The 27470-nt window shown below is 45.1% G+C and overlaps 2 protein-coding genes across 2 annotated transcripts; both read left to right on the forward strand.

Annotated features, from left to right (window-relative positions):
* The first annotated feature begins 10970 nt into the window (after positions 1 to 10970).
* LOC123451049 lies at positions 10971 to 11833 on the forward strand. The gene is made up of 2 exons (XM_045128064.1): positions 10971 to 11397; positions 11511 to 11833. The coding sequence occupies exons 1-2, from the start codon at positions 11134 to 11136 to the stop codon at positions 11598 to 11600; spliced, it is 354 nt and encodes a 117-aa protein (XP_044983999.1). The 5' UTR covers positions 10971 to 11133; the 3' UTR covers positions 11601 to 11833.
* On the forward strand, positions 11649 to 19082 carry LOC123450194. The gene is made up of 5 exons (XM_045127568.1): positions 11649 to 11664; positions 11736 to 11830; positions 14182 to 14511; positions 18422 to 18809; positions 18904 to 19082. The coding sequence occupies exons 1-5, from the start codon at positions 11649 to 11651 to the stop codon at positions 19080 to 19082; spliced, it is 1008 nt and encodes a 335-aa protein (XP_044983503.1).
* The last annotated feature ends 8388 nt before the right edge of the window (positions 19083 to 27470 follow it).

Raw genomic sequence — 27470 nt, forward strand, 5'->3', positions numbered from 1 at the left:
TGTTGGAATGACAAACAATGTTGATTAAGGAAGTTTTCATCTTCCTTGTATGAAAAAATCATTTTTCATTTTTCAAGTGCCCGAAATGAGTTTTTTTGTGAAGGACCTACCATATATTTGTTTCAAAATTGGTCCAAATCATTTTTCTAACATACTAGGACATATTTAATGTACAATTGACAAAATGGTTGGGTGTCAAAAGCTTTTATCCATCTCTCGTGAAAAAGACAAATCTATGTCGAATCAGCTCGAAGCGGGTCAAATTTGAACTGCGGCTGCCTTATAGTTTGCTCTTTATTTTTTCCCAAAATCATTTCTAGGTACACAAGTATCTATTTAATCATATAAACTCAAAAAATTTCCAAGATTCAACCACTAGGTAGGAACGGTCATGCCCGCCGTTTCAACCGCATTTTGAAACGGCCATGAAAAATTCAAAAAAAAAATCAAAAAATGGGAAACCTGCGCATGATGTCATCATATGTGATAAAGTTACCATGTAAAACAATAAACTTGTAATACGACAATTGTTTTTAAAAAGTGTTCACACAAATAATCTATCATGTGTGAAGATTCATGGCTTTCAAGCCACATGATCAATCTCATGGCCATATTCATGGCATAGTTTGTTGAAATGGTGTCATATTTGCATAATGGTGCATGTTGGAATGACAAACAATGTTGATTAAGGAAGTTTTCATCTTCCTTGTATGAAAAATTCATTTTTCATTTTTCAAGTGCCCGAAATGAGTTTTTTTGTGAAGGACCTACCATATATTTGTTTCAAAATTGGTCCAAATCATTTTTCTAACATACTAGGCCATATTTAATGTACAATTGACAAAATGGTTGGGTGTCAAAAGCTTTTATCCATCTCTCGTGAAAAAGACAAATCTATGTCGAATCAGGTGGAAGCGGGTCAAATTTGAACTGTGGTTGCCTTATAGTTTGCTCTTTATTTTTTCCAAAAATCATTTCTAGGTACACAAGTATCTATTTAATCATAGAAACACCAAAAGGTTTCCAAGATTCAACCACTAGGTAGGAACGGTCATGCCCGCCGTTTCAACCGCATTTTTAAATGGCCATCAAAAATTAAAAAAAAATCAAAAAAATGGGAAACCTTCGTGTCGCATCATCACATGTGACCTGCCAACTAGAAAAGATATATAAATTTGAGTACCGATGTCTTCTTGAACTATTCGGTATGATTTTAACCATTATTTCTACAATGTTTATAAAAAAGAAAAAGAAAAAGTCTGCCTCCAAACCCAAAAAAACTAGTGAAAATTTTCCCTCCCACCCCACCAAATTTTCCCTCTCACCCCACCAAAATTTCCCTCCACTCCCTCTCCCACTACCACGCGGGACCCACCAATCCCTCTCCCACTCCCCTCTCCATTCCACTCCCCACTACCCACTCCCCACTCCCCACTCCGCCGCCCCGCCGCCCCTCCCGTGCTCCGCGCCGCCCCTCCGCCCCTCTCCCCTCTCCCCGACGACGACTACATCGACGACGTCGACGGCTATATCTACATCGACGACGTCGACGGCTACATCTACATCGACGACGATGGCTACATCTACATCGACGTCGACGGCTATGACTACATCGACGACGACAGTACCTCTCCCCTCAACCCATCTCTTGTTCATAGATCCCCTCATGTGTTCTTCTAGTAGATCTTTTAGGGTTTGATAGATCCCCCTCATGTGTTCTTCTAGGTTTCATGGGGCTGGATCAATGGGGATGGTTCGGTACATTCATGGGGTTAGGGTTAGGGTTCATGGGGTAAATATGTCCGCTGACGTGGTTCATAGGGTTAGGGTTCATGTTGCTTGACTACTATGGCTTGCTTGCTTGCTAGCATACATGGTTAATTAGAGTTTCCATGCATTGCTACACTTGTATGTGCATGCTAGTCCAAGTGCTTCAATTTAGTTGCTTGCTTCAATTGTCAGTTTAGTACTGATGCATCAACTGTATGTGCATTGCTACACATGTATGTGCATGCTGGTCCAAGTGTTTTACATGTATTTGATGGGGAACATCGCATGGGAAACAAAAAATTTCCTACGCGCACGCAAACCTATCATGGTGATGTTCATCTACGAGGGGGATTTCAGATCTACGTACCCTTGTAGATCGCACAACAGAATCATTAATAAACGCGGTTGATGTAGTGGAACGTCCTCACGTCCCTCGATCCGCCCCGCGAACCGTCCCACGAACCGTCCCGCGATCCGTCCCACGATCCGCTCCGATCTAGTGCCGAACGGACGGCAGCTCCGTGTTCAGCACACGTACAGCTCGACGATGATCTCGGCCTTCTTGATCCAGCAAGAGAGACGGAGAGGTAGATGAGTTCTCCGGCAGCGTGACGGCGCTCCGGAGGTCGGTGGTGATCTAATCTCAGCAGGGCTCCGCCCGAGCTCCAAAAAAACGCGATCTAGAGGAAAAACCGTGGAGGTATGTGGTCGGGCTGCCGTGAAAAAGTTGTCTCAAATCAGCCCTAAAACCTCCGTATATATAGGTGTTAGGGGAGGGGCCTTGCCTTGGGGCACAAGAGGCCCCAAGGGGTTCGGGCGAAGGGGGGAGGAGGATTCCTCCTCCAATCCTAGTCCAACTAGGATTGGAAGGTGGAGTCCTTCCCTTCCTTCCCACTTCCCCTTTTTATCTCTTTGATTTTCTTATCTCCTGTGCAAGGGCCTCTCTGGGCTTGCCCACCAGCCCACTAAGGGCTGGTGCGGCACCCCTAAGGCCTATGGGCTTCCCCGGGGTGGGCTGCCCCCCCGGTGAACATCTGAAACCCATTCGTCATTCCCGGTACATTCCCGGTAATTCCGAAAACCTTCCGGTAATCAAATGAGGTCATCCTATATATCAATCTTCATCTCCGGACCATTCTGAAAACCCTCGTGACATCTGTGATCTCATCCGGGACTCCGAACAACATTCGGTAACCAACCATACAACTCAAATACGCATAAAACAACGTCGAACCTTAAGTGTGCAGACCCTGCGGGTTCGAGAACTATGTAGACATGACCCGAGGGAATCCTCGGTCAATATCCAATAGCGGGACCTGGATGCCCATATTGGATCCTACATATTCTACGAAGATCTTATCGTTTGAACCTCAGTGCCAAGGATTCATATAATCCCGTATGTCATTCCCTTTGTCCTTCGGTTTGTTACTTGGCCGGGATTCGATCGTCAGTATCCGCATACCTATTTCAATCTCGTTTACCGGCAAGTCTCTTTACTCGTTCTGTAATACAAGATCCCGCAACTTCCACTAAGTCACATTGCTTGCAAGGCTTGTGTGTGATGTTGTATTACCGAGTAGGCCCCGAGATACCTCTCCGTCACACGGAGTGACAAATCCCAGTCTTGATCCATACTAAATCAACGGACACCTTCGGAGATACCTGTAGAGCATCTTTATAACCACCCAGTTATGTTGTGATGTTTGATACACACAAAGCATTCCTCCGGTGTTAGTGAGTTATATGATCTCATGGTCATAGGAATAAATACTTGACACGCAGAAAACAGTAGCAACAAAATGACACGATCAACATGCTACGTCTATTAGTTTGGGTCTGGTCCATCACATGATTCTCCCAATGATGTGATCCAGTTATCAAGCAACAACACCTTGTACATAGTCAGAAGACCTTGACTATCCTTGATCAACTGGCTAGCCAACTAGAGGCTTGCTAGGGATTTTGTTTTGTCTATATATCCACACATGTATCTAAGTCTTCATTCAATACAATTATAGCATGGATAATAAACGATTATCTTGATACAGGAATTATAATAATAACTTATTTATCATTGCCTCTAGGGCATAATTCCAACAGTCTCCCACTTGCACTAGAGTCAATAATCTAGCCGTCACATCACCATACGAATTACATTGTAATAAATCTAACACCCATACAGTTCTAGTGTTGATCATGCTTAGCCCGTGGAAGAGGTTTAGTCACTGGGTCTGCTACATTCAGATCCGTGTGCACTTTGCATATATTTACGTCCTCCCCTTCGACGTAGTCGCGGATGAGGTTGAAGCATCGTTTGATGTGTCTCGTCTTCTTGTGAAACCGTGGTTCCTTTGCTAAGGCAATGGCACCCGTGTTGTAACAGAACAAGGTTATTGGATTCAGTGCGCTTGGCACCATTCCAAGATCCGTCATGAACTGCTTCATCCAGACACCCTCCTTAGCCGCCTCCGAGGCAGCCATGTACTCCACTTCACATGTAGAATCAGCTACGACGCTTTGCTTGGAACTGCACCAGCTTACCGCACCCCCATTAAGAATAAATACGTATCCGGTCTGCGACATAGAGTCGTCCGGATCTGTGTCAAAGCTTGCATCAACGTAACCTTTTACGGCGAGCTCTTCGTCACCTCCATACACGAGAAACATCTCATTAGTACTTTTCAGGTACTTCAGGATATTCTTGACCGCCGTCCAGTGATCCACTCCTGGATTACTCTGGAACCTGCCTGCCATACTTATGGCCAGGCTAACGTCTGGTCTAGTGCACAACATTGCATACATGATAGAACATATGGCTGAAGCATAGGGGACGGTGCTCATATGCTCTCTATCTTTCTCAGTTGTTGGGCACTGAGTCTTACTCAATCTCGTACCTTGTAAAACTGGCAAGAATCCCTTCTTGGACTGTTCCATTTTGAACCTCTTCAAAACTTTATCAAGGTGTGTGCTTTGTGAGAGTCTTATCAGGCGTTTTGATCTATCCCTATAGATCTTAATGCCTAGAATGTAAGCAGCTTCTCCTAGGTCCTTCATAGAGAAACTTTTATTCAAGTAATCCTTTATGCTCTCCAAAAACTCCACGTTGTTTCCAATCAGCAATATGTCGTCCACATGTAATATTAGAAACGACACAGAGCTCCCACTCACTTTCTTGTAAGTACAAGATTCTCCAACCACTTGTATAAACCCAAATGCTTTGATCACCTCATCAAAGCGTTTATTCCAACTCTGAGATGCTTGCACCAGTCCATAAATGGATCGCTGGAGCTTGCATACTTTGTTAGCATTTTTAGGATCGACAAAACCTTCGAGTTGTATCATATACAACTCTTCCTTAAGAAAACCGTTAAGGAACGCCGTTTTGACATCCATCTGCCAGATTTCATAATCGAAAAATGCAGCTATTGCTAACATGATTCTGACTGACTTAAGCATCGCTACGGGTGAGAACGTCTCATCGTAGTCAACTCCTTGAACTTGTGAAAAAACCTTTGCCACAAGTCGAGCTTTATAAACGGTCACATTACCGTCAGCGTCAGTCTTCTTCTTAAAGATGCATTTGTTCTGAATAGCCTTGCGGCCCTCAGGTAGTACTTCCAAAGTCCACACTTTGTTTTCATACATGGATCCTATCTCGGACTTCATGGCCTCCAGCCATTTGTTGGAATCCGGGCCCACCATTGCTTCTTCATAATTCGCAGGCTCATTGTTGTCTAACAACATAATTGATAAGACGGGATAATCGTACCACTCTGGAGTAGTACGCGGTCTCCTCGACCTGCGAGGTTCGATAGGAACTTGATTCGGAGTTTCATGATCATCATCATTAACTTCCTCCTCAACCGGCGTCGCAACGACAGGGGTTTCCCCTTGCCTTGCGCCACCATCCAGAGGGATGAGAGGTTCGATAACCTCATCAAGTTCTATCTTCCTCCCACTCAATTCTCTCGAGAGAAACTCCTTCTCGAGAAAAGCTCCGTTCTTAGCAACAAACACTTTGCCCTCGGATTTGAGATAGAAGGTGTACCCAACTGTCTCTTTCGGGTAACCTATGAATATGCACTTTTCCGCTTTGGGTTCCAGCTTTTCAGGCTGAAGCGTTTTGACATAAGCATCACATCCCCAAACTTTAAGAAATGACAACTTTGGTCTTTTGCCATACCACAGCTCGTATGGTGTCGTCTCAACGGATTTTGATGGCACCCTATTTAAAGTGAATGCAGCTGTTTCTAATGCATAACTCCAAAACGATAACGGCAGATCGGTAAGAGACATCATAGATCGCACCATCTCTAATAAAGTACGATTACGACGTTCGGACACACCATTACGCTGTGGTGTTCCAGGCGGTGTCAACTGTGAAACAATTCCACATTGTCTTAAGTGAGCACCAAACTCGAAACTCAGATATTCACCCCCCACGATCAGACCGTAGGAATTTGATCTTCTTGTTACGATGATTTTCAACTTCACTCTGAAATTGCTTGAACTTTTTAAATGTTTCAGACTTGTGCTTCATTAAGTATACATAACCATATCTACTCAAATCATTAGTGAAGGTGAGAAAATAACGATATCCGCCGCGTGCCTCCACACTCATCGGACCACACACATCGGTATGTATGATTTTCAACAAGTCACTTGCACGCTCCATTGTTCCGGAGAACGGAGTTTTAGTCATCTTGCCCATGAGGCATGGTTCGCACGTGTCAAGTAAATCAAAGTCAAGTGACTCCAAAAGTCCATTGGTATGGAGTTTCTTCATGCGCTTTACACCAATATGACCTAAGCGGCAGTGCCACAATATCATTGTTAACTCTAACTCTTTTGGTCTCAATGTTATGTATATGTGTATTATCACTATCAAGATTCAATATGAACAATCATCTCACATTGGGTGCATGACAATAAAAGATATTACTCATAGAAATAGAATAACCATTATTCTCTGACTTAAACGAGTAACCGTCTCGCAATAAACAAGATCCAGATATAATGTTCATGCTCAACGCAGGCACTAAATAACAATTATTCAAGTTCATAACTAATCCTGATGGTAACTGAAGTGAAACTTTGCCGACGGAAATTGCATCAACCTTGGAACCATTTCCCACGCGCATCGTCACTTCATCTTTCACCAGCCTTCGCCTATTCCGCAGTTCCTGTTTCGAGTTGCAAATATGAGCAACAGAACCGGTATCGAATACCCATGCACTACTACGAGAGCTGGTTAAGTACACATTAATAACATGTATATCAAATATACCTGATATATCTTTGGCCGCCTTTCTTATCAGTCAGATACTTGGGGCAGTTGCGCTTCAAGTGACCCATACCCTTGCAATAATAGCACTCCGTTTCAGGCTTAGGTCCAGCTTTGGGTTTCTTCGTCGGATTGGCAACATGTTTGCCGCTCTTATTTGAATTACCCTTCTTCCCTTTGCCGTTTCTCTTGAAACTAGTGGTCTTATTCACCATCAACACTTGATGTTCTTTACGAAGTTCTGACTCTCCGACTTTCAGCATCGCGAACAACTCGCCAGGTGACTTGTTCATCCCTTGCATTCTGTAGTTCAACACAAAGCCCTTATAGCTTGGCGGCAGTGATTGAAGAATTTTGTCAGTGATAGCCTCTTGCGGGAGTTCAATCCACAACTCAGCTAGACGGTTTGAGTACCCAGACATTTTGAGCACGTGTTCACTGACAGACGAATTCTCCTCCATCTTGCAAGCATAGAATTTATCGGAGGTCTCATACCTCTCGATCCGGGCGTTCTTCTGAAAGATAAACTTCAACTCCTGGAACATCTCATATGCTCCATGACGCTCAAAGCGACGTTGAAGTCCCGGTTCTAAGCCATACGAGACTTCACATTGAACTACTGAGTAGTCCTCCTTACGTGATAACCAAGCGTTCTTAACATCTTGGTCAGCCGTAGCGGGTGGTTCATCTCCTAACGCAGCATCAAGGACATAATCCTTCTTCCCAGCTTGTAGGATCAACTTAAGATTATGAGCCCAGTCTAAAAAGTTGCTTCCATCATCTTTCAACTTAGCTTTCTCTAGGAACGTATTAAAATTCAGGGTGACTGTCGCGTGAGCCATGATCTACAACACAAATATATTCAAAGTGGACTTAGACTATGTTCAAGATAATTAGAGTTTAACTTAATCAAGTTACTTGCTAAACTTCCACTCAAAAAGTACATCTCTCTAGTCATTTGAGTGGTTCATGATCCAATTCCACTAGCTCAAGTCTGATCATCACGTGAGTTGAGGATAGTTTCAGTGGTAAGCATCCCTATGCTAATCATATCAACTATATGATTCATGATCGACCTTTCGGTCTCATGTGTTCCGAGGCCATGTCTGCACATGCTAGGCTCGTCAAGCTTAACCCGAGTGTTCCGCGTGTGCAACTGTTTTGCACCCGTTGTATGTGAACGTTGAGTCTATCACACTCGATCATCACATGATGTCTCGAAACGACGAACTGTAGCAACGGTGCACAGTCGGGAAGAACACAATTTCGTCTTGAAATTTTAGTGAGACATCACCTCATAATGCTACCGTCGTTCTAAGCAAAATAACTCCCTGCTGCTCTCCGGGTTCGCCATCCTTCCTGACGGCAATGGCGACGCAGAGATTGCTCGGATTGGTTCTTCCAACCCATCTGCTGTCGACGCCATAGGCCACCAGTGGAAACGCGGATGTATGGTCTCCGTCCTGTGGAGTGGAGCAATGCCGCACAACCTCACCGCACAGACTATCGACAATGTTGAGAATCTGGTCTCCCGCTCCATCGAGATGATCAAGAATGCCGTCCATGCCGAACATGTCGTCACCGTCTGATGCGCCTCTCCTACCTTTTCAGATTAATAATTACTCACTTGGTAAGGAAATATAAAAGCATTTAGATCATATAGTAATCTAAATTCTTTTATATTTGTTTACAAAGGAAGTAGAATAATCACTCAGAAGAGATACTGAGAATAATTTTGTAGACTTCACTACAATTTTTATTTCAATAATTACTACAGTACATTGTAGACATTGAACTGCACCAATGGGTTGTTTCATTTCCGAATGAATTCATTAATCACTTTGTCTTTATTTGGATATGGTCTTTTTTGTTGCCGAAATGCCAGCAACATCGCTTTTCATTGCAACATTGAACCTCGCCAATAGTTGTTTCTTTTTTCATATAGGTCGCTTTTATTAACTTAAAATGTACAAGCAAAAGGATACAAAACATAATGAGCAACACCTGACCTCTGCATAGATAGGACTAGCAAAAGGGTCCGTGCGTTGCGATCGAAGAAAAAAATTATAATCTTCAATGGTGAGTACCACATTATGTTCACATCACATCGTATGATGTTCAAATTTTATGCACAAATGCAAGAAAATATTTCTTCTTTTAAATTTATTCACAAGTTAAAACAATGTTCACATTTTTGAAAAAATATCATGGTTCTAAAAAAACTTGGTCATTCAAAGCATTATTCTGAATTTCAAGAAACTTTTTAAAAAAACATACTATAATATTCCTATCCACCCCAGCAGTTAATTCTCCAAAATTCACACGGATATATTGTCACAAAGACTCGAAGCATTACTGCTTAACTTGTTACGCAATCCCGGATCCGCAACACCAGCGTTTCCGATCCAGATGCGTCAACAGGCACAATCGGAGAGCAACACCGACTTATGACAGGCCTTGGACCCTCTCTCCCAAAAGACTAGCCTGTTAGGAGGGGACACCCTCACCCTTATAAGTCGTGTTATATCTCCTCCCACAACCGATGTGGGACTAAACCCAACAAACTTCTCCTCACACATCGGTCACCCATGGGCCCGCTAACACCAGCGTTCCAGCCCACCTACCATGACCGACCACCCGTGAGTCCACCAAAATTTATTCCGGGCACCTGGGCTTTGATACCAATTGTTAGAATTAATCCGAGGCACTTCGTCGATCTATCGAGGATCAAGCAATCACACAAGCACGACATCGAGATTTGTTAAGTTCATTCGTGAACATTTATAGAAATATGGAAACAAATATAAAATCAAGAACAATTTTTATAATTTACAAACATTTTTAAAAAATCATGCACATATTTTATATTGCGAACGGTTTTTCAGTAACATACCTTCGATCATTCGTGAACATTTATAAAAATATGGGAACAAATTTAAAATCAAGAACAATTTTTATAATTTACAAACATTTTTAAAAAATCATGCACATTTTTTATATTGCGAACGGTTTTTCAGTATTTTGTTTTGAATTGGCAAATAATTCTAGAATAGACGAACATATTTTTCGAAATGCATGCACATTTTCTGAAACAGTAAACTATTTTTGAAATTCACCAACATTGTTTTGAATATGGAAACATTTTTGCAAAAATCAAAAGCATTTTTTGAATTCACAAGCATTTTATGTTTTCTTCAGCATTCCCTCGAGCTTAGGTTTTTGCCTATTCTCTAGCCCATGTCTTCCTCACCGTGATTAACTTCACGCGCGCTTAGTTTACTTAGTTGGTAGCTTCCGACACGCCGGAGCATGTGCCGCCACCTCAATGTCCATGCATGCATGCATGCATGTGTGAGGAAGTGAACCAAGCAGCACATGGAACGGTGGAGCAGATACTTCTCGATCGATCGACACCTTCGTCTTCGTGGGAACACAGTTCGATCGCCACATGGATTAGGTTGCTAGAGGAATCACTTTGTTTCCGCCCCGCACATGCATGGCATGCCTGACCAGTAGCAAATCCACGCGACACGATTAGCATACATTCCTAGTTTCAGATTCAGATAGGAAGATCAGACACTCCTTCGTACACAGGTTCAGAGAAGTTACGGATTTGTACTGAAGGACCAAGGGCTTCGGTGTTAAACCTCACTGTGACATGCGAGTTTTCGAGACTGGAACTCAGAAATTAATGGTCCATCTCTCCTCTAATCTACTTTCAGCTGGCAGTAAATACATTGAGGCCAGCTAGGAGTAGCATACATCTGAAGTAAAATCCAGCGTTAGACGTTTACTGCCGAATATTCAAGTACAGACAGAGTTGAATGCATAGACACGGAAAGAAAGGGGTAAAAGTACCACGGGCATCTCCAATAATCGATGACGAGTCACTCTCGAGGTACTGTATCAATAAATACATGGAGCTGCCATTGCTAGTATCTCCAGCTGCAGCGCCCAACACTAGGATCCAAAGCTAGCTAGCTAGCTAGCTAGAGAAACACTACTCTACAGTCCTTTGTCTCTGCCTTCGTCTCTCAACTCCAGCCTCTGCTTGACCGTTGTAGTACGTACACAAAGCAATGGAGCACAAGGGGCAGCTTCAGCCGGAGAAGAAGAGTGCCCAAGAAGAAGAAGAAGAAGCCATGGCGATGGCGGCCTCGTCTCCTTCCTTCTTCTTCGCGCACCCCTTGTCTCTACTGCACCACGTCACCCGCGGCTTCGCCGGGTACATGGGCCTCTCTCGTCTCTGCCACGCGCTCAAGGATCTCAAGCCTCGGGCCGCCACTTCTTCCCGGCTGCATGAGCAAGGGCCCGGAGCAGGAGGCGCTGGACATGCTGCAGATGTAAGTAGAAAATGATCTAGTATCTTGTTAGCTTTGTTTGAGTTCATCTAGGGACTGACTTCTGATTTAACCTCCTTGCGATCTATGGGCGGGCCATGGCTATGATCGGACAGGATGGTTGCGCGGCCGTCCAAGTGCGGTCGAGAGGGGTGCCTCAGAGGCCTCGTGGTCCAAGAGAAGGACGAGGAGGAACACACCACTAGGCTTAGGCTTAGCATAGTCTGCAATTGTAGGCTATAGCGTTAACGCCCATGGGGAATTGGCTGCGTGTGTTCTTTCTGGAAATCTGAATTCAGAGCCTTAGAGTGAGTGCTTCCATCTCTTCCTGTTCTTTTCAGAATACAAGTTTCAATTCCAGGCCGGGCATGTTGTTTACGTTCCTCACTTCAGCTTACAAAATGCTAATTTAGTAAGCAAGGAGCTGTTCCTGTTTGTATATCTGTACTGTATTATAGTATTATACACGAGGCTTTCATAGAGTAAAGAGTATGCTAATCTTTTTTTTCATGATAACACGTGTTCCATTTATATCATAGTACAAGTCATGTACGTACGGAGCTGAATCCTCTCAACTTGACACCAGCGGCCGTCATCTCCTCTCGCGCAATCATAGCAGTCAGCACAACAAATACGACGGATCATCTTCTCACCCAAACTCGACACGGCTTCATCGTTGATATACAGCTTTGCGGACCTTTAAGCAGGGCCGGTCCTGAGATTTCGGGGGCCCCGGACGAAACTATAATCTGGGCCCCTTAGTATAATCTCTAAAATAGTAAAATATATATAGACAATGTGTTACTAGTAAACATTTAAGTGCATCCAAAATGAATATTCATCATAATGACTCATATATCAGTTTTAATTATTTTTCTTCTTATATTCATATCATTGCCGACAATATTAGTATAGATCTCATCTACTAATTTCATGTGAAATATCCGTCAAAAAACAATTGCGTAGCAAAACGTAAACTTTTGCTAGAGACCTCTCTAAATTAAATCTTTCAATCCGGTCGAGTGGTAGAATTATGTCTAAAATATAAATAAGCAATTGCTAGATGTGGTACGTATCTAGTCAATGTTTAAGAGGAAAAATGTTACACACCTCGGTAGATCAGCTGTCGATCTAAGTGAAATCTCAGCGAACTGGTAGGAGCCTAAAACGCATCAGGGTAGATCGCATGCCTTCAGGGTCATTACAGGTCGAAATTGCTGATGAGCCTTCCACCATGGCCTTGGATTAGGGGATTTGAAAACTGAATTAGGGGAAGCCAACAAGATTGAAAAGGAGAACTAGGATCGAATGATGCGAGGACCCGGAGATTGGAAAGAGGAGTTTGTTGGCCTACTGTCGTAGTTCTTCTAGCGTCGGCAACTACTGATCGGGGATCGAGGGATAGAATAAGGATCATTCTTCTGCGTGACTTGCGTCCCTGCCTCTCTCTGGGCCTCCATGCCCATGAGCATACCTGTCGGGGGCCCCCTGGAGTTGGGCCCCGGGGCGGCCGCACCTTCCGCCCCCCCCCCCCCCTCAGGGCCGGGCCTGCCTTTAAGTTGGCTCATCAAAGATGAAATCATTACTGTTGAACGAATTAGACCCGGGCAACACCCCAGACAAGCTATCGAACTTCAGATATGGCACCCCCCGTATAACTAAGACGTCTAAGAAGGAAACCATATCTCCCGTCCACGAATTCAGCAAACCATCCATATCTTTCAGATGTCGTTGATGCAGACCACAATATGCATCTGCTTCTGTACTACCCCCCAAACTTTGCGCACACGCTGGAGCAAACGTCATCGCAACGGCGGAGCCCGAGAACATAGGTCCACCACGAGGATGTCGCTGTCGCCACGCCGTCCTTGCATGAGCAGACTGGTTTCCAAATCCATCCCCAATCATAAGACCGATAACCTCGTCAGGAAAAGATCCAAAGAAATTTATTCATCGCCGTCATCGCCACTGTCGAGGCCAATACGATGAACATGCTAAACCTAGACTACGAGGGCCTAAAAACAATCCACACGCGCGAATCCGACGAATCCCCTCTCCATCGATGACCAAAGAGTATGCTAATCTATGTGGAGGAAATATGTATACCAAATCGTCGTTTTACCGGTCAACCATATGCCAACTAAATCGTATGACTAACCGTTAGTGAGTCACTTAATTAGAACATCTCTATCCGATTCCTAAAAGGCTACGGAGAAGTTTAATTTTCATTTTACGCCTCCAAACGTTGAAACGTCTCCAATGTGTCTATAATTTATTATTATTTTTTATTAGTATATTATCGTTTTAGGATATTTTTTGGGTCATAATTCACTAATTTATATTATTTTTAAGCATTAACTTATTAATCCAGTGCACAAGGTCAGGAGGAGGAAGAAGGGGCCACCAGGGGCTATCCACGGGCTCTTCGGTCTCTTGGAGGCCGACGGCCCTCTTCGGTCACCCCCAAGCCGACAGGTGGAACTTCGGCCACCTGCAGGTCACCCCATCGGCCACCCATCGGCCACCCAGACGCCACCCAGAGGCCGACAGGTCCCCCATCGGCCACCCCCAGACTGACGGGGTGCTATTTTTGTCATTTTTTAAAACGCATACATTATTTTTAGATTTATTACAAATTTTGTATTAGTTTTGAAAAAAAATCGTCCGGACTGGGTTGCCCATGACCAGGTATAGCCGTAGTGCATTTTTACCGAGCGGGAAAACCCAGCTTCACGAATTAACAGAAGTTGGAGTTTCCAGTATTTACGACATTTTGCCACGGCCCAGGAAAACGATTGGGGCACAAAAGAACGCAGCCAGCCCTGTCTCTCCCGAATCGTTCTCCCTCCTCTGCTCCCTCCTTCACATCGAACCCTCACCCCGCTGCCCCTTGCGCCGCCACACCCGCCGCACCCCGTCGCCGGCCGGATCCCCTCCTCCGCGTACGGATCCGGCCACCCCGACCTCTTTCCCTCCGGTTGCCTTGCTCAGCGGCGCTCGTCCCGCCACCTGCTTGGAGCAGCGACCCCATGGCAATGGCAAGCTCACAAGGACGCCATTCACGCCGGAGCCAGGAGTAGCAGCCCGAAGGCCGAGCCTCCTCGCCCAAACCACAAGGTGAGCTCCAACAAAGATGGTCTACGTATGTCACACATGGTGTTCGTGTACTGTTTAGTGGAAACTGGACTTTTGTGCATGAAAACTGAATTTTTGTGCATGAAAACTGTATTTTTGTGCAGTACTGGTAAGATATTAATAGTTTGAACTGGTATGTGTAGTGCTAAGATGCTAGCAGTACTGATATTAGTTTATTTGTGAAGTGTAGTTCAGATATGACATTGAACTCTGCTGCCGAATGGGCTGCTTCCGCAATGACACTTGAGTGAGCATATTTCGGGTAATGCAATGGACAGTGACCAATGTCAATTTCACGACAAGTTTTGTGACTATGTGTGATTTTTTTCTCTTCCCTTAATTTATTCAATGGAGTTTACAAGCAACCGGCTACGTACCCATGTCGACGAATGTCCAAACATAGGAATTAGCACTGCTGCCGGTTGGTTCATCAAGTTCAATCCACACCGGCGGTGTCCTGAGAGCACGGCTCGGACGCAAAGGACAGTTTGGCGTCTTTGAGGTCGTACACGAACCTCGTGTCCACCTGCTGCAGCGCGCCGATGACCGTTCGCTCGCCCGGACGCATGGCAAGGCACAGGGCGGCCCCATGGAGCCTGCTCTCCACGGCCAAGAACAGCTGCTCCGGCTTCACGACCAACCTCGCCGTCTCCTCCGCGAAATGCAAGGACAGCGACTGCAGATGCCGCTTGATCTCTGCGGTCTTGCGCACGCACAGCCCATAGCCTTCCCGCTGCACGCGCTCGGCCTTGTTCCGTCGCAGGTCACTCCACACGGCCTCCTCCACGACGCGGTACGCCTCCCGGACCAGCACCGTCAGCGGCGTGCCGGGGTCGACCACGCACCCGCCCTCCCCACCGCGCTGTCGGGCGAACATCTCCGGCCTGACCCCCGTCAGCCTCTTGGCGTCCAGGCTGATGCCCACGAGGCTCACGTAGTACTGCGACTCGTGCGCGTCCAGCGCCGGGAGGATCTTGGTCGTCCGGAGGCCCGACCGGCTCGGCACGTCGGCGCCGAACCGGAGGAACCCATGCCGGCTCGCCCCGCCGGAGAAGAGGCAGTACGAGAACCGCGTCTGCCCGCGCGCCGCCACCTGCATGACGAGCGAGGTGGGCATCTTGCCCATGGCGGCGACGCCCGCGAAGGTGCCGTGGCTGTTGAAGTGCCCCGTCGAGTGCGAGCACCCGAAGACGAACTCCTTCATTGCCTCTGGCCCCATGGTGAGGTTCTCCATGGCCACGTAGCCATGCACCGACATGCCGCCCATGCCGGACAGGTGGAAGGCGCACTGCTGCCCCGCGGGCTCCATGGGGTACGGCGGGTGGCAAATCTGGCTCGTGCCGGCCACTTGCTGGAAGGTGGACGAGGCCTTGGGATCGAACAGGGGGCCGCGCTGTGGCTGCTTGGGATTGCAGGGCTTGCACTGCACCCATGTCAGGCTACCAGAGGCGTCGAGCTTGAGGTTGTAGTCATGCCGGCCTTTGCCCGAGCCCAAGCCAACGACCACGCCGAAGGCCATATCGAGCGGCGAGGCCACTCGTGGGCGGAGGGTGGTGACGTTCGCCTCCGATGGAAGAAGGTCGTCCAGCTGGCTCTGGACATGGAGGAAGCCGTCGTCGCTCAAGCTCAGCGCGTGGTCATGATGGGCCGCCAGCCGGAAGCTCGAACCGGCGCCCGAGCTAGCCATGGCGACTTTTGGGGTGTCCGCATCAGCAGTGGCACGCGGTATCTGGTGGGTCATGATGAGCGCCATCAGGAACAAAATGCATTGGAGAGTGTTCATGATCGCCATGGCCATTGATGTGCTAATTAAGTGTGGGATGTGGCCTTGGATGGAGGGATATACTCATCACGTTTATATAGCACATCTACCACCACTCTGATCTGACTTAATTTGCATATCTTTAGGCTACTGAAGCTCGAATTGGAGATATTCTTTGCATATCTTTAGGCTACTGAAGCTCGAATTGGAGATATTCTTTGCATATCTTTAGGCTACTGAAGCTCGAATTGGAGATATGGCAGTGATCACCATGGCACTATTTGACCTAGTACAGCAGCTTAAAGATGTGCTTAAGGATGTGTAGATCATATTTGACGTCACTATAACAGCTTAAGGATGTGTAGACAATATATAGTATTGCATTCCTTTTGCTAAGATACATCTACATGAGATTTAAGTATTACACATTTAAGTCATGTACTACGCGATTAATCGTTTGCAGTGTTTTTTTTGGTTGTCCCGCGTGTCCTCTACTTTTCAAAAATTTGCGAACTTTTTCGAATTCATGGACGTTTTTCAATTCTGTAAACTTTTCATTCAAGTTCATGATTTTTTTTCAAAGTCACGAACATTTTTCATATCTGTGATTTTTTTTCCAAATTCATGAGCATTTTTAAATGTGCAAACATTTTTCTATTCCATGAACTTTTCATTCATGTTCCTGATTTTTTTTTTTCGAATTCGAGAATGTTTTTCAAATGCATGAACGTTTTATTTAAATCATGAATATTTTTCAAATGCGCAAACTTTTTTCAAATCCTTGACCTTTTTATTCAAGTTCATGAACCTTTTTAAAATGTGTTAATGTTTTTCATATTCACGAATCTATGAACTTTTTATTCAGGATCATGAACTTTTTTTTATTTTGTGAACGTTTTTCAAATGCGTGAATTCTTTACAAATTCGTGATCATTTTTTAGGTACACTGACAATTTTTCCAAATGCGGATGGGACGGGCGCTAACCCACCGGTTGCTGTTGGGGACAGCTGGACGGGCCGGCCAGCAGCATGATGGCAAGACGGGCCGCCTGCCGCCAGCTGGCCCAGGGGGGTAGCCCACCCTCAAACGTCTTGGAGTGGGTTTTCTTCGTTTTGTCATTCCCACAGGCCGTAACCCCGTCATTATTTGTATCCTTTTGATCCTACGTTATGAGTTAATAAAAACGTCCTTTATAAAAAAAGACCGGTACATAGTGTATTCCTTTTCCAAAGCTACATCTAGATGAGATTTAAGTATTGCACATCTAAGTCATGTACCACACGATTAATCACTCCAAGATTCGTGTAAACTTTTATTTGGTCTCGCCGTGTTTTCTTCTGGTTATCCCGTGTGCCATGTAATTATTTAAAATTTACAAACTTTTCCAAATTAATGAACGAATTTTAATTATATCTACATAGAATGTGTCAAAGAATTTATGAACTTCATTCAAGAGAAAATCAACGAGGATGATTAAATGCTCTGATCATGTAAAAGAAAAACATCTTAATCATATGTACAAGCATCAGACCGTTGCGATCACGCACATATTGAGTATGGCATGGAAAGTACATATACTTGTTGGATATATCATGGAGAAGACTTTGATGTAGATGTTATTGAACATCATGTTGATGTGCATGACAGTGAGGATTGTGTCACTACGAGTCTTCTTTGTTTGCTACCAACATTTACGATACAAAAACTTGACTAGCCACAAACTTTGCGATGCCAACACTTGGTTTGGCTTCTAAATTTACCCATTTGGAAATTTTTGCTAGCATACTAAATTACTAAACGGGCTGTACAAATATTGGAACATTGTCTTTTCACAATGAGACTAAAAAGTGCTGATTTTCAAACTAATGTGTAATACTCCCCCCGTCTCAAAATAAGTGTCTCAACTATATACTAGCTCTAGTATAAAGTTGTACTAAGCTCAAGACACTTATTTTGGGACAGAATGAGTAGTAGTTTAAGATATTTTAGTGTTCATATTCTTGCTTGATAAATAAATTTATTGACTGAGGTCAATGCTTAAAATGTTAATGGTTGCACAATAGAGAAGTTGGTGGTATTACTTTTTTTTGGTGGTGAATTTCTTATATCCTTTTTTTTACTTGACACAGATTTTGGAAGCTAGAGAGAAGTTGTCACAAAATTTGCAACATCAGACAAAGCTAGAGAGCAATGAAGACACAGTAGCTCTGACTTTCAGTAATGCAGATGGTACTGTACTTATGCCTGTAGAGGTGGTCAGCGTATTGAAAGATCAAGATGCTCCTGGCAGGCCCACCGCTTTGCGCAACGTAGATTATGGTATACTTGAACCGATTCATCTACAAGCGCTATCAAAAGATACAGTCAGTGATGCTGGAGCTGTTGCTTCAGATAAAATCAGCAGCAGTGTGCCTCTAGTCCTCTACAGCTTGTGCCAGTATCAAAAGATGCCACTGATTTCTCACAATCAAGGATGGAAGAAAGCATTCACACTTCCTCTAAAAAACATGCCACTGAGTTCTCACAATCTAGCATCGAGGAAAGCACACCCGACTTCACTACATATGATGCTGTAGCAAATGAGCAGTGTGTACCATTTGTCCATTTCTAGACAGTGCTCCATCAGAAGAAGTTCAGCGGAAATGGCCATCAAGTGACCTCAGCGAGCAATCAAGAGTTGTCATTCAGAAGGCCCATAACGATGGCTGTGACGATGATGGGGATGAATGGTTGGAAGAGGACACGGCCGGTCCAGGAAGCACGCACATTCCAATAGTAGGAGACGAATGAGGACATATCTTTCAGTGACCTGGAGGAAAACTACTGATGTAGCATAATATCAGTGGCGAGCTTGGTCATCACCATCTTGGTGCATCTGGTTCGAATCGATATTGTATATAAGTGAGCTTGGGTTCTGTCCACCGTATGGTCTCGTGGATCTGCTATGATCAATGCCTACTGCAGCAGATTTGTTCACCTTCTGCTCTTATCTCTGTGCCGCCAAGATCAGTTTCACAACCTGGTGCTCCCTTTGCCATATTTGTTATTTTGAGATCTTGTGGTAACAGTGCCTGTTGTACAGCGTGTAGAGGTGACATACTCGTGCATTTGGTGATTGGGATCAACACTCTGATTCTTGGATCAAGTATTCAAGTGTGTGTCCTTGACAATGATGATGGGAGCTCGATTAATCTTGTGTCAGTGAAAAGAAAAAAACTAATGTCGTATCACACATATAGCATGATTAAAACATTGTCAAACATCCGTGCAGGCCAAGATTTGGTCAAGTATGCAAGAACATGATGAAGTTTGGTAAAATTTGGCAAAGCAGGAACCATATTTTCCTGCAGAAGTCAGCGTCTCTCTCTTGTTCTTTAGCTGACAAGTTTGTTTGGCTCTTGGCCGGTGTGTCTTGATCCATAGTTTAACGCTCAGTGTGCTCGGTCCAGCGATGAAGTTGAAATAAAGTAATTCTGGTGAGGCTGATGCGTCGTGGGGAATCTGCTGCGTGTGTTCTTCCTGGAACTCTGGATTCAGGGTCTTAGAGTGAGTGCTTACAATTCTTCATGTTCTGTTCAGGTTTACATTCCAGGGCATGTTGTTTGTGTTCAGCACTTCAGCTTACAATGCTAATTTCACACACCTGGGTGGAAGCAAGGAATGAAATACGACTGGGGTCTAGGTTTGGTTGGCCGGAGCCTTGTTGATTTGGTCGTGTTGGCTTGTACTCCCTCTGTCCAAAACTAAGTGACAAGAATCAAGGGTACAGAGTCAAAAAGGGATTCTGCCCACAACTTGTATTAACTTTAGTACAAAATTAATACAAAGTTGAGTCATTTATTTTGAAACGGAGGGAGTATGAAGTTTGTACTGAGTGGGGGCTTTGACCCCGCTCTTTATTCTCCCGTTAAGTGGGCAATTTTTATGATCAGGCAAGTTTTCTGAATGTGCTGAACCTTTTCAATCTTGCGGGCTCTAAGCAGTGAACATGTATCTCGATAAGTCCATTTGGAGCACGGTCAGGGCCGTTGATAAACATACTCCAGGCTCCTCCCAGGCAGGCACTTCTCGGGCCTGGCCTTTGTCTTCAGAATTGTCCATTGCATCGTACTCAGGCCTAATCCTACTAGCGCTACTTTGTCTTCAGAATATGCACATCATCCTGTTCCTTTGGACAGAAACGGCGGCGGCGATCGAGATCGCTTTGCAGATTGATGGGCGCAGCGACAGCGAGGGAACGAGCAGAACTGCAGAAGCGTACGCTGGACGCCGCCGGTAGGCCATCGCGCGCCCGCGCCAGTGGCCGACCGGCACTGCCGCGGAAGCGCCCAACAGGCAACAGGAATGGTGTATGCAGCAGGTCTTCCTTTTCCTTAATTTTGATTCAAGTTGATCTAAAGGAGATAATCTTCTGAAGGTGATCTGACCAGGAGATAATGTTCTGAAGACAGATTTTGATTCCAGGTTGCAACAATTCCGGCTTCAGATCATCTTCTGCCTGCTCCCAACACTCTTCCAGGTCTTCCTTTTCCTTAATTTTGTTCAGATTAAACAGACCTTGCCAGTGGTATCATTCACCTCACCTTTTCCTTAATTTTGATTCAGATTAGAGAGATAATCATGCATTCTAGTTCTAGAAGAAAGTATGATTCTGGTGCCTTCAAGCGCAAGAAGAAACATAAATGAGATGAAGATGCTCAATCTCAGTATGGCGCTCTTGATAAATATGTTGTGAAAGGACCCCAAACTAATTCTGAAAATCAAACACCAAATGCTAACGTTGATGATGGTCAAGATGTTAATGCAGTAGATGTCAAGATGTTAACATGATGTCTTGGAGAAGATTAACTATGAAGATATAATTGAAGATTTCATTTCAAGAAACACAAGACGGATGACACTTTTCAATAGAGCATGAGGTTAGTTTATTGGTTTAAGTATTTTACATTGACACTTGAGAATTTTCTACGTTTTGTATGAAATAACATAAATTTTAATTACATAATTAGGTGATCATGCTAGTGTTATTGTATGTTTTTTTTAAATGTTAGGGCCCCATTTTGCTTTTCGCACCGGGCCCCGAATTTCTGAAGACGGCCGTGAGCACGGTGACTATGAGCCTGTTCATTTAAGTTCCAAAAAATATTTTTACGGCTCGGAAAATTCCAACTTTTTTTGTGCATGCATATATAGACGTGCAAAATTACAACATCTTGTCTCGTGACGTTTGCCAATTTTACGGCTCGGAAAATTTCAACATTTTTTGTGCATGCATATATAAATGTGCAAAATTTCATCAACATCTGTGCTTATATGCCAGATAAAAAAAATACATGAAAAAGTTGGATTTTTTTGAGTTGGTTTTCTGCCCAAATTTTACCTTTTTTGTGCAGTGTATACATTTTTTTAAGGAGGAAGCGAGCCCCCCGGCCTCTGCAATGCACTGTATACATAAGATATTATTGAATACAAATTAATACTCTCTCTGCTTCTAAATATAAGTCTTTTTAAAGATTTTGTTAGAGGACTACATACATAGTAAAATGAATGAATCTGCACTTTAAAAATATGTCTATATACATTTATATGTAGTCCCGTAGTGAAATATCTAAAAAGATTTATATTTAAGAACGGAGGGAGTAGTTACTTAGAGTTTTAACCTATTCCGACCAGTTTTGTATGCTATTGCTCACTGATTTTGGTTCCCGTTGCGGTCCAAACGTTTCGAGAACCCCGGGGTCCGGTTACGTGAAACTCGTCAAAACTCGCAGTTTTTGTCTATTTTGGCTAGTTTTGTATGCTATTACTTACTGATTTTGGGTCCCCTGTGATCTGAACGTTTCGGTAACCCCGAAGTCCGATTCCGTGGAACTCATGAAAACTCGCAGTTTTGGCCTACTCCCGCCAGTTTTGTATGCCATTAGTCACTGATTTTGGTCCCGTTGTGATCCGAACGTTTTGGGAACCCCAAGGTCCGGTTACGGGGGACTCGTCAAAATTCGCAGTTTTGGCCTATTGTGGCCAGTTTTGTATCCTATTAGTCACTGATTTTGGGTCCCGTTGCCTTTCGAACGTTTCGGGAACGCCGGGGACCGGTTAAGGGGAAATCATGAAAACTCACAGTTTTGGCCTATTTCGGCCAGTTTCGTATGCTATTACTCACTGATTTTGGTTCCCGCTACGATCCAAACGTTTCGGGAACCCCGGGGACCGATTATGGGGAACTCCTCAAAACTCGCAGTTTTGGTCTATTTTGGCGAGTTTTGTATGCTATTACCCACTGATTTTGGGTCCCGCCGTGATCCGAAAGTTTCGGGAACCCCGGGGTCCGATTATGTGGAACTCATGAAAACTCGCACTTTTGGCCTATTCTTGCCAGTTTTGTATGCTATTAGTCATTGATTTTGGGTCCCGTTGTGATCCGAACGTTGGTGGAACCCCGAGGTCCAGTTACGGGGGACTCGTAAAAAATTGCAGTTTTGGCCTATTGTGGCCAGTTTTGTATGCTATTACTCACTGATTTTGGGTCCCGCTGTGATCCGAACGTTTTGGGAACCCCCGGGTCCGGTTATGGGGAACACCTCAAAACTCTCTGTTTGGGCCTATTCCGCCCAGTTTTGTATGCTATCAGTCACTGATTTTGGGTCCCGATGCCATCCGAATGTTTCAGGAACTCGGGGTCCGGTTAAGGAACTCGTCAAAACTCGCAGTTTTGGTCTATTTTGGCTAGTTTTGTATGCTATTACTCACTGATTTTGGGTCCCTTTATGATTCGAACGTTTTGGTAACCTCGGGGTCCGATTACGTGGAACTCATGAAAACTCGCAGTTTTTGCCTATTCCCGCCAGTTTTGCATGCTATTAGTCACTGATTTTCGGTCCCGTTGCGATCTGAACGTTTCGGGAACCCCAAGGTCCGGTTACAGGGAACTCATCAAAATTCGCAGTTTCGGCCTAGTGTGGCCAGTTTTGTATGCTATTACTCACTGATTTTGGATCCCGCTGCGATACGAATGTTTCGGGAACCCCGGGGTCTGGTTACGTGGAACTCGTTAAAACACGCAGTTTTGGCCAATTCTCGCGCGTTTTGTAAGCTATTACTCACTTATTTTGGTTCCCGATGCCATCTGAACGTTTTGGGAACCCCGGGGTCCGGTTAAGGGGAAATCATGAAAACTCGCACTTTTGGCCTATTCCGGTCAGTTTTGTATGCTATTGCTCACTGATTTTGGTTCCCGCTGCGATCCAAACGTTTCGGTAACCCCAGGGTCAGGTTACGAGGTACTCGTCAAAACTCGCAGTTTTCGTCTATTTTGGCCAGTTTTGTATGTTATTACTCACTGATTTTGGGTCCCGCTGTGATCCGAACGTTTCGGTAACCCGGGGTCCGATTACGTGGAACTCACGAAAACTCGCAGTTTTGGCCTATTCCCGCCAGTTTTGTATGATATTATTCACTGATTTTGGGTCCCGTTGTGATCCGAACGTTTCGGGAACCCCATGGTCCGTTTACGGGGAACTCATCAAATTCGCAGTTTCGGCCTATTGTGGCCAATTTTCTATGCTATTACTCACTAATTTCGGGTCCCGTTGCGATACGAATGTTTCGGGAACCTCGGGGTCCGGTTTCGTGGAACTCGTCAAAACACGCAGTTTTGGCCAATTCTGGGGCGTTTTGTAAGTTATTACTCACTGATTTTGGTTCCCGCTATGATCCGAATGGTTTGGGCATCCCGGGGTCCGGTTACGGGGAATTCGTCAAAATTCGCTGTTTTGGTCTATTGTGGCCAGTTTTGTCTGCTATTACTCACTGAATGTGGGTCGCGCTGTAATCCGAACCTTTCGGGAAACCCGGGGTTCGGTTACGGGGAACTTGTCAAAACTCACAGTTTTGGCCTATTCCTGCTAGTTTTGTATGCTATTACTCACTGATTTTGGTTCCCGCTGCGATCCAAACGTTTCGGGAATCCCGGGGAGCGATTACGGGGAACTCGTCAAAACTCGCAGTTTTGGTCTATTCTGGCCAGTTTTGTATGCTATTACTCACTGATTTTGGGTCCCGCTGTGATCTGAACGTTTTGCGAACCCCGGGGTCCGGTTACACGGAAATCATGAAAACTCGCAGTTTTAACTTATTCTGACCAGTTTTGTATGCTATTGCTCACTAATTTTGGTTCCCATTGCGATCCAAACGTTTCGAGAACCCCGGGGTCCGGTTACGGGAAACTCGTCAAAACTCGCTGTTTTGTCTATTTTGGCCAGTTTTGTATGCTATTACTCACTGATTTTAGGTCCCGCTGTGATTTGAATGTTTCGGTAACCCCGAGGTCCGATTCCGTGGAATTCATGAAAACTTGCAGTTTTGGCCTACTCCCGCTAGTTTTGTATGCCATTAGTCACTGATTTTGGGTCCCGCTGGGATCCGAACGTTTCGGAAACCCCAAGGTCCGGTTACGGGGAACTCGTCAAAATTCGCAGTTTTGGCCTATTGTGACCAGTTTTGTATGCTATTTAGTCACTGATTTTTGGTCCCCCTGCCTTTCGAACGTTTCGGGAACGCCGGGGTACGGTTAAGGGGAAATCATGAGAACTCGCAGTTTTGGCCTATTTCGGCCAGTTTCGTATGCTATTACTCACTCATTTTGGGCCCCGCTGTGATCCGACAGTTTCGGGAACCCCGGGGTCCGATTATGTGGAACTGATGGAAACTCGCACTTTTGGCCTATTCCCGCCAGTTTTGTATGCTATTAGTCATTGATTTTGGGTCCCGTTGTGCTCCGAACGTTGGTGGAACCCCGAGGTCCAGTTACGGGGGACTCATCACAAATCGCAGTTTTGGCCTATTGTGGCCAGTTTTGTATGCTATTACTGATTGATTTTGGGCCCCGCTGTGATCCGAACGTTTCGGGAACCCCGGGGTCCGATTACGGGGAACTCGTCAAAACTCACAGTTTGGGCCAATTCCTCCCAGTTTTGTATGCTATCAGTCACTGATTTTGGGTCCCGACGCCATCCGAATGTTTTAGGAACCCCGGGGTCCGGTTGGGGAACTCGTCAAAACTCACAGTTTTGGTCTATTTTGGCCAGTTTTGTATGCTATTACTCACTGATTTTGGGTCCCGTCGTGATTCGAACGTTTTGGTAACCCCAGGGTTCGATTACGTGGAACTCATGAAAACTCACAGTTTTTGCCTATTCCCGCCAGTTTTGTATGCTATTAGTCACTGATTTTTGGTCCCGTTGTGATCTGAACGTTTCGGGAACCCCATGGTCCGGTTACGGGGAACTCGTCAAAATTCACAGTTTCCGCCTAGTGTGGCCAGTTTTGTATGCTATTACTCACTGATTTTAGATCCCGCTGCGATACGAATGTTTCGGGAACACCGGGATCTGGTTACGTGGAACTCGTTAAAACACGCAGTTCTGGCCAATTCTCACGCGTTTTGTAAGCTATTACTCACTAATTTTGGTTCCCGATGCCACCCGAACGTTTCGGGAACCCCGGGGTCCGGTTAAGGGGAAATCATGAAAACTCGCAGTTTGGCCTATTCCGGTCAGTTTTGTGTGCTATTGATCACTGATTTTGGTTCCCGCTGCGATCCAAACGTTTCGGCAACCCCGGGGTCCGGTTACGAGGTACTCGTCAAAACTCGCAGTTTTCGTCTATTTTGGCCAGTTTTGTATGCTATTATTAATCACTCATTTTGGGTCCCGCTGTGATCCAAATGTTTCGGTAACCCCGGGGTCCGATTACGTGGAACTCACAAAAACTCGCAGTTTTGGCCTATTCCCGCCAGTTTTGTATGATATTAGTCACTGATTTTGGGTCCCGTTGTGATCCGAACGTTTCGGGAACCCTAAGGTCCGGTTACGGGGAACTCGTCAAAATTCCCAGTTTCGGCCTATTGTGGCCAATTTTGTATGCTATTACTCACTGATTTTGGGTCGCGCTGCGATACGAATGTTTTGGGAACCCCGGGGTCCGGTTACGTGGAACTCGTCAAAACACGTAGTTTTGGACAATTCTGGCGCGTTTTGTAAGTTATTACTCACTGATTTTGGTGCCCGCTGCGATCCGAATGATTTGGGATTCCCGGGGTCCGGTTACGGGGAATTCGTCAAAACTCGCTGATTTGGTCTATAGTGGCTAGTTTTGTCTGCTATTACTCACTAAATGTGGGTCGCGCCGTGATCCGAACGTTTTGCGAACCCCGGGTCCGGTTACGGGGAAATCATGAAAACTCGCAGTTTTAACCTATTCCGACCAGTTTTGTATACTATTGCTCACTGATTTTTGTTCCAGCTGCGATCCAAACGTTTCGACAACCCAGGGTCAGGTTACGGGGAACTTGTCAAAACTCGCAGTTTTTGTCTATTTTGGCCAGTTTTGTACTCACTGATTTTGGGTCCCGCTATGATCCGAACGTTTCGGTAACCCCGAGGTCTGATTCCGTGGAACTCATGAAAACTCGCAGCTTTGACCTATTCCCGCCAGTTTTGTATGCTATTAGTCACTGATTTTGGGTCCCGTTGTTATCCGAACGTTTCGGGAACCCCAAGGTCCGGTTACGGGGAACTCGTCAAAATTCGCAGTTTTGGCCTATTGTGGCCAGTTTTGTATGCTATTAGTCACTGATTTTGGGTCCCGCTGCCATCCGAACGTTTCGGGAACGCCGAAGTCCGGTTAAGGGGAAATCATGAAAACTCGCAGTTTTGGCCTTTTCCGGCCAGTTTCGCATGCTATTACTCACTGATTTTGGGTCCCGCTGCGATACAGATGTTTCGGGTACCCCGGGGTCCGGTTACGTGGAACTCGTCAAAACACGCAGGTTTGGCCAATTCTGGCGCGTTCTGTACGTTATTACTCACTGATTTTGGGTCCTGATGCCATCCGAATGTTTCGGGAACCCCGGGGTCCGGTTAAGGGGAAATCATGAAAACTCGCAGTTTTGGCCTATTCCGTCCAGTTTTGTATGCTGTTGCTCACTGATTTTGGTTCCCGCTGCGATCCAACGTTTCGGGAATCCCGGGTCCGGTTACGGGGAACTCGTGAAAACTCGCAGTTTTGGTCTATTTTGTCTAGTTTTGTATGCTTTTACTCACTGATTTTGGGTCCCGCTGCGATCCAAATGTTTCGGGAACCCCGGGGACCGATTACGGGGAACTCATCAAAACTCGG

The sequence above is a fragment of the Hordeum vulgare genome, chromosome 4H, assembly GCF_904849725.1.
Source record: "Hordeum vulgare subsp. vulgare chromosome 4H, MorexV3_pseudomolecules_assembly, whole genome shotgun sequence".
Lineage (NCBI taxonomy): Eukaryota > Viridiplantae > Streptophyta > Magnoliopsida > Poales > Poaceae > Hordeum > Hordeum vulgare.

Coding starts and splice junctions, on each gene's coding strand:
- LOC123451049 (XM_045128064.1), top strand. CDS start 11,134: ATGGAGCACAAGGGGCAGCTTCAGCCGGAGAAGAAGAGTGCCCAAGAA. Junction 11,398..11,510: donor GCGCTGGACATGCTGCAGAT/GTAAGTAGAAAA, acceptor ATGATCGGACAG/GATGGTTGCGCGGCCGTCCA.
- LOC123450194 (XM_045127568.1), top strand. Junction 11,831..14,181: donor GCAAGGAGCTGTTCCTGTTT/GTATATCTGTAC, acceptor GCCACGGCCCAG/GAAAACGATTGGGGCACAAA. Junction 14,512..18,421: donor CTCCTCGCCCAAACCACAAG/GTGAGCTCCAAC, acceptor TACTTGACACAG/ATTTTGGAAGCTAGAGAGAA.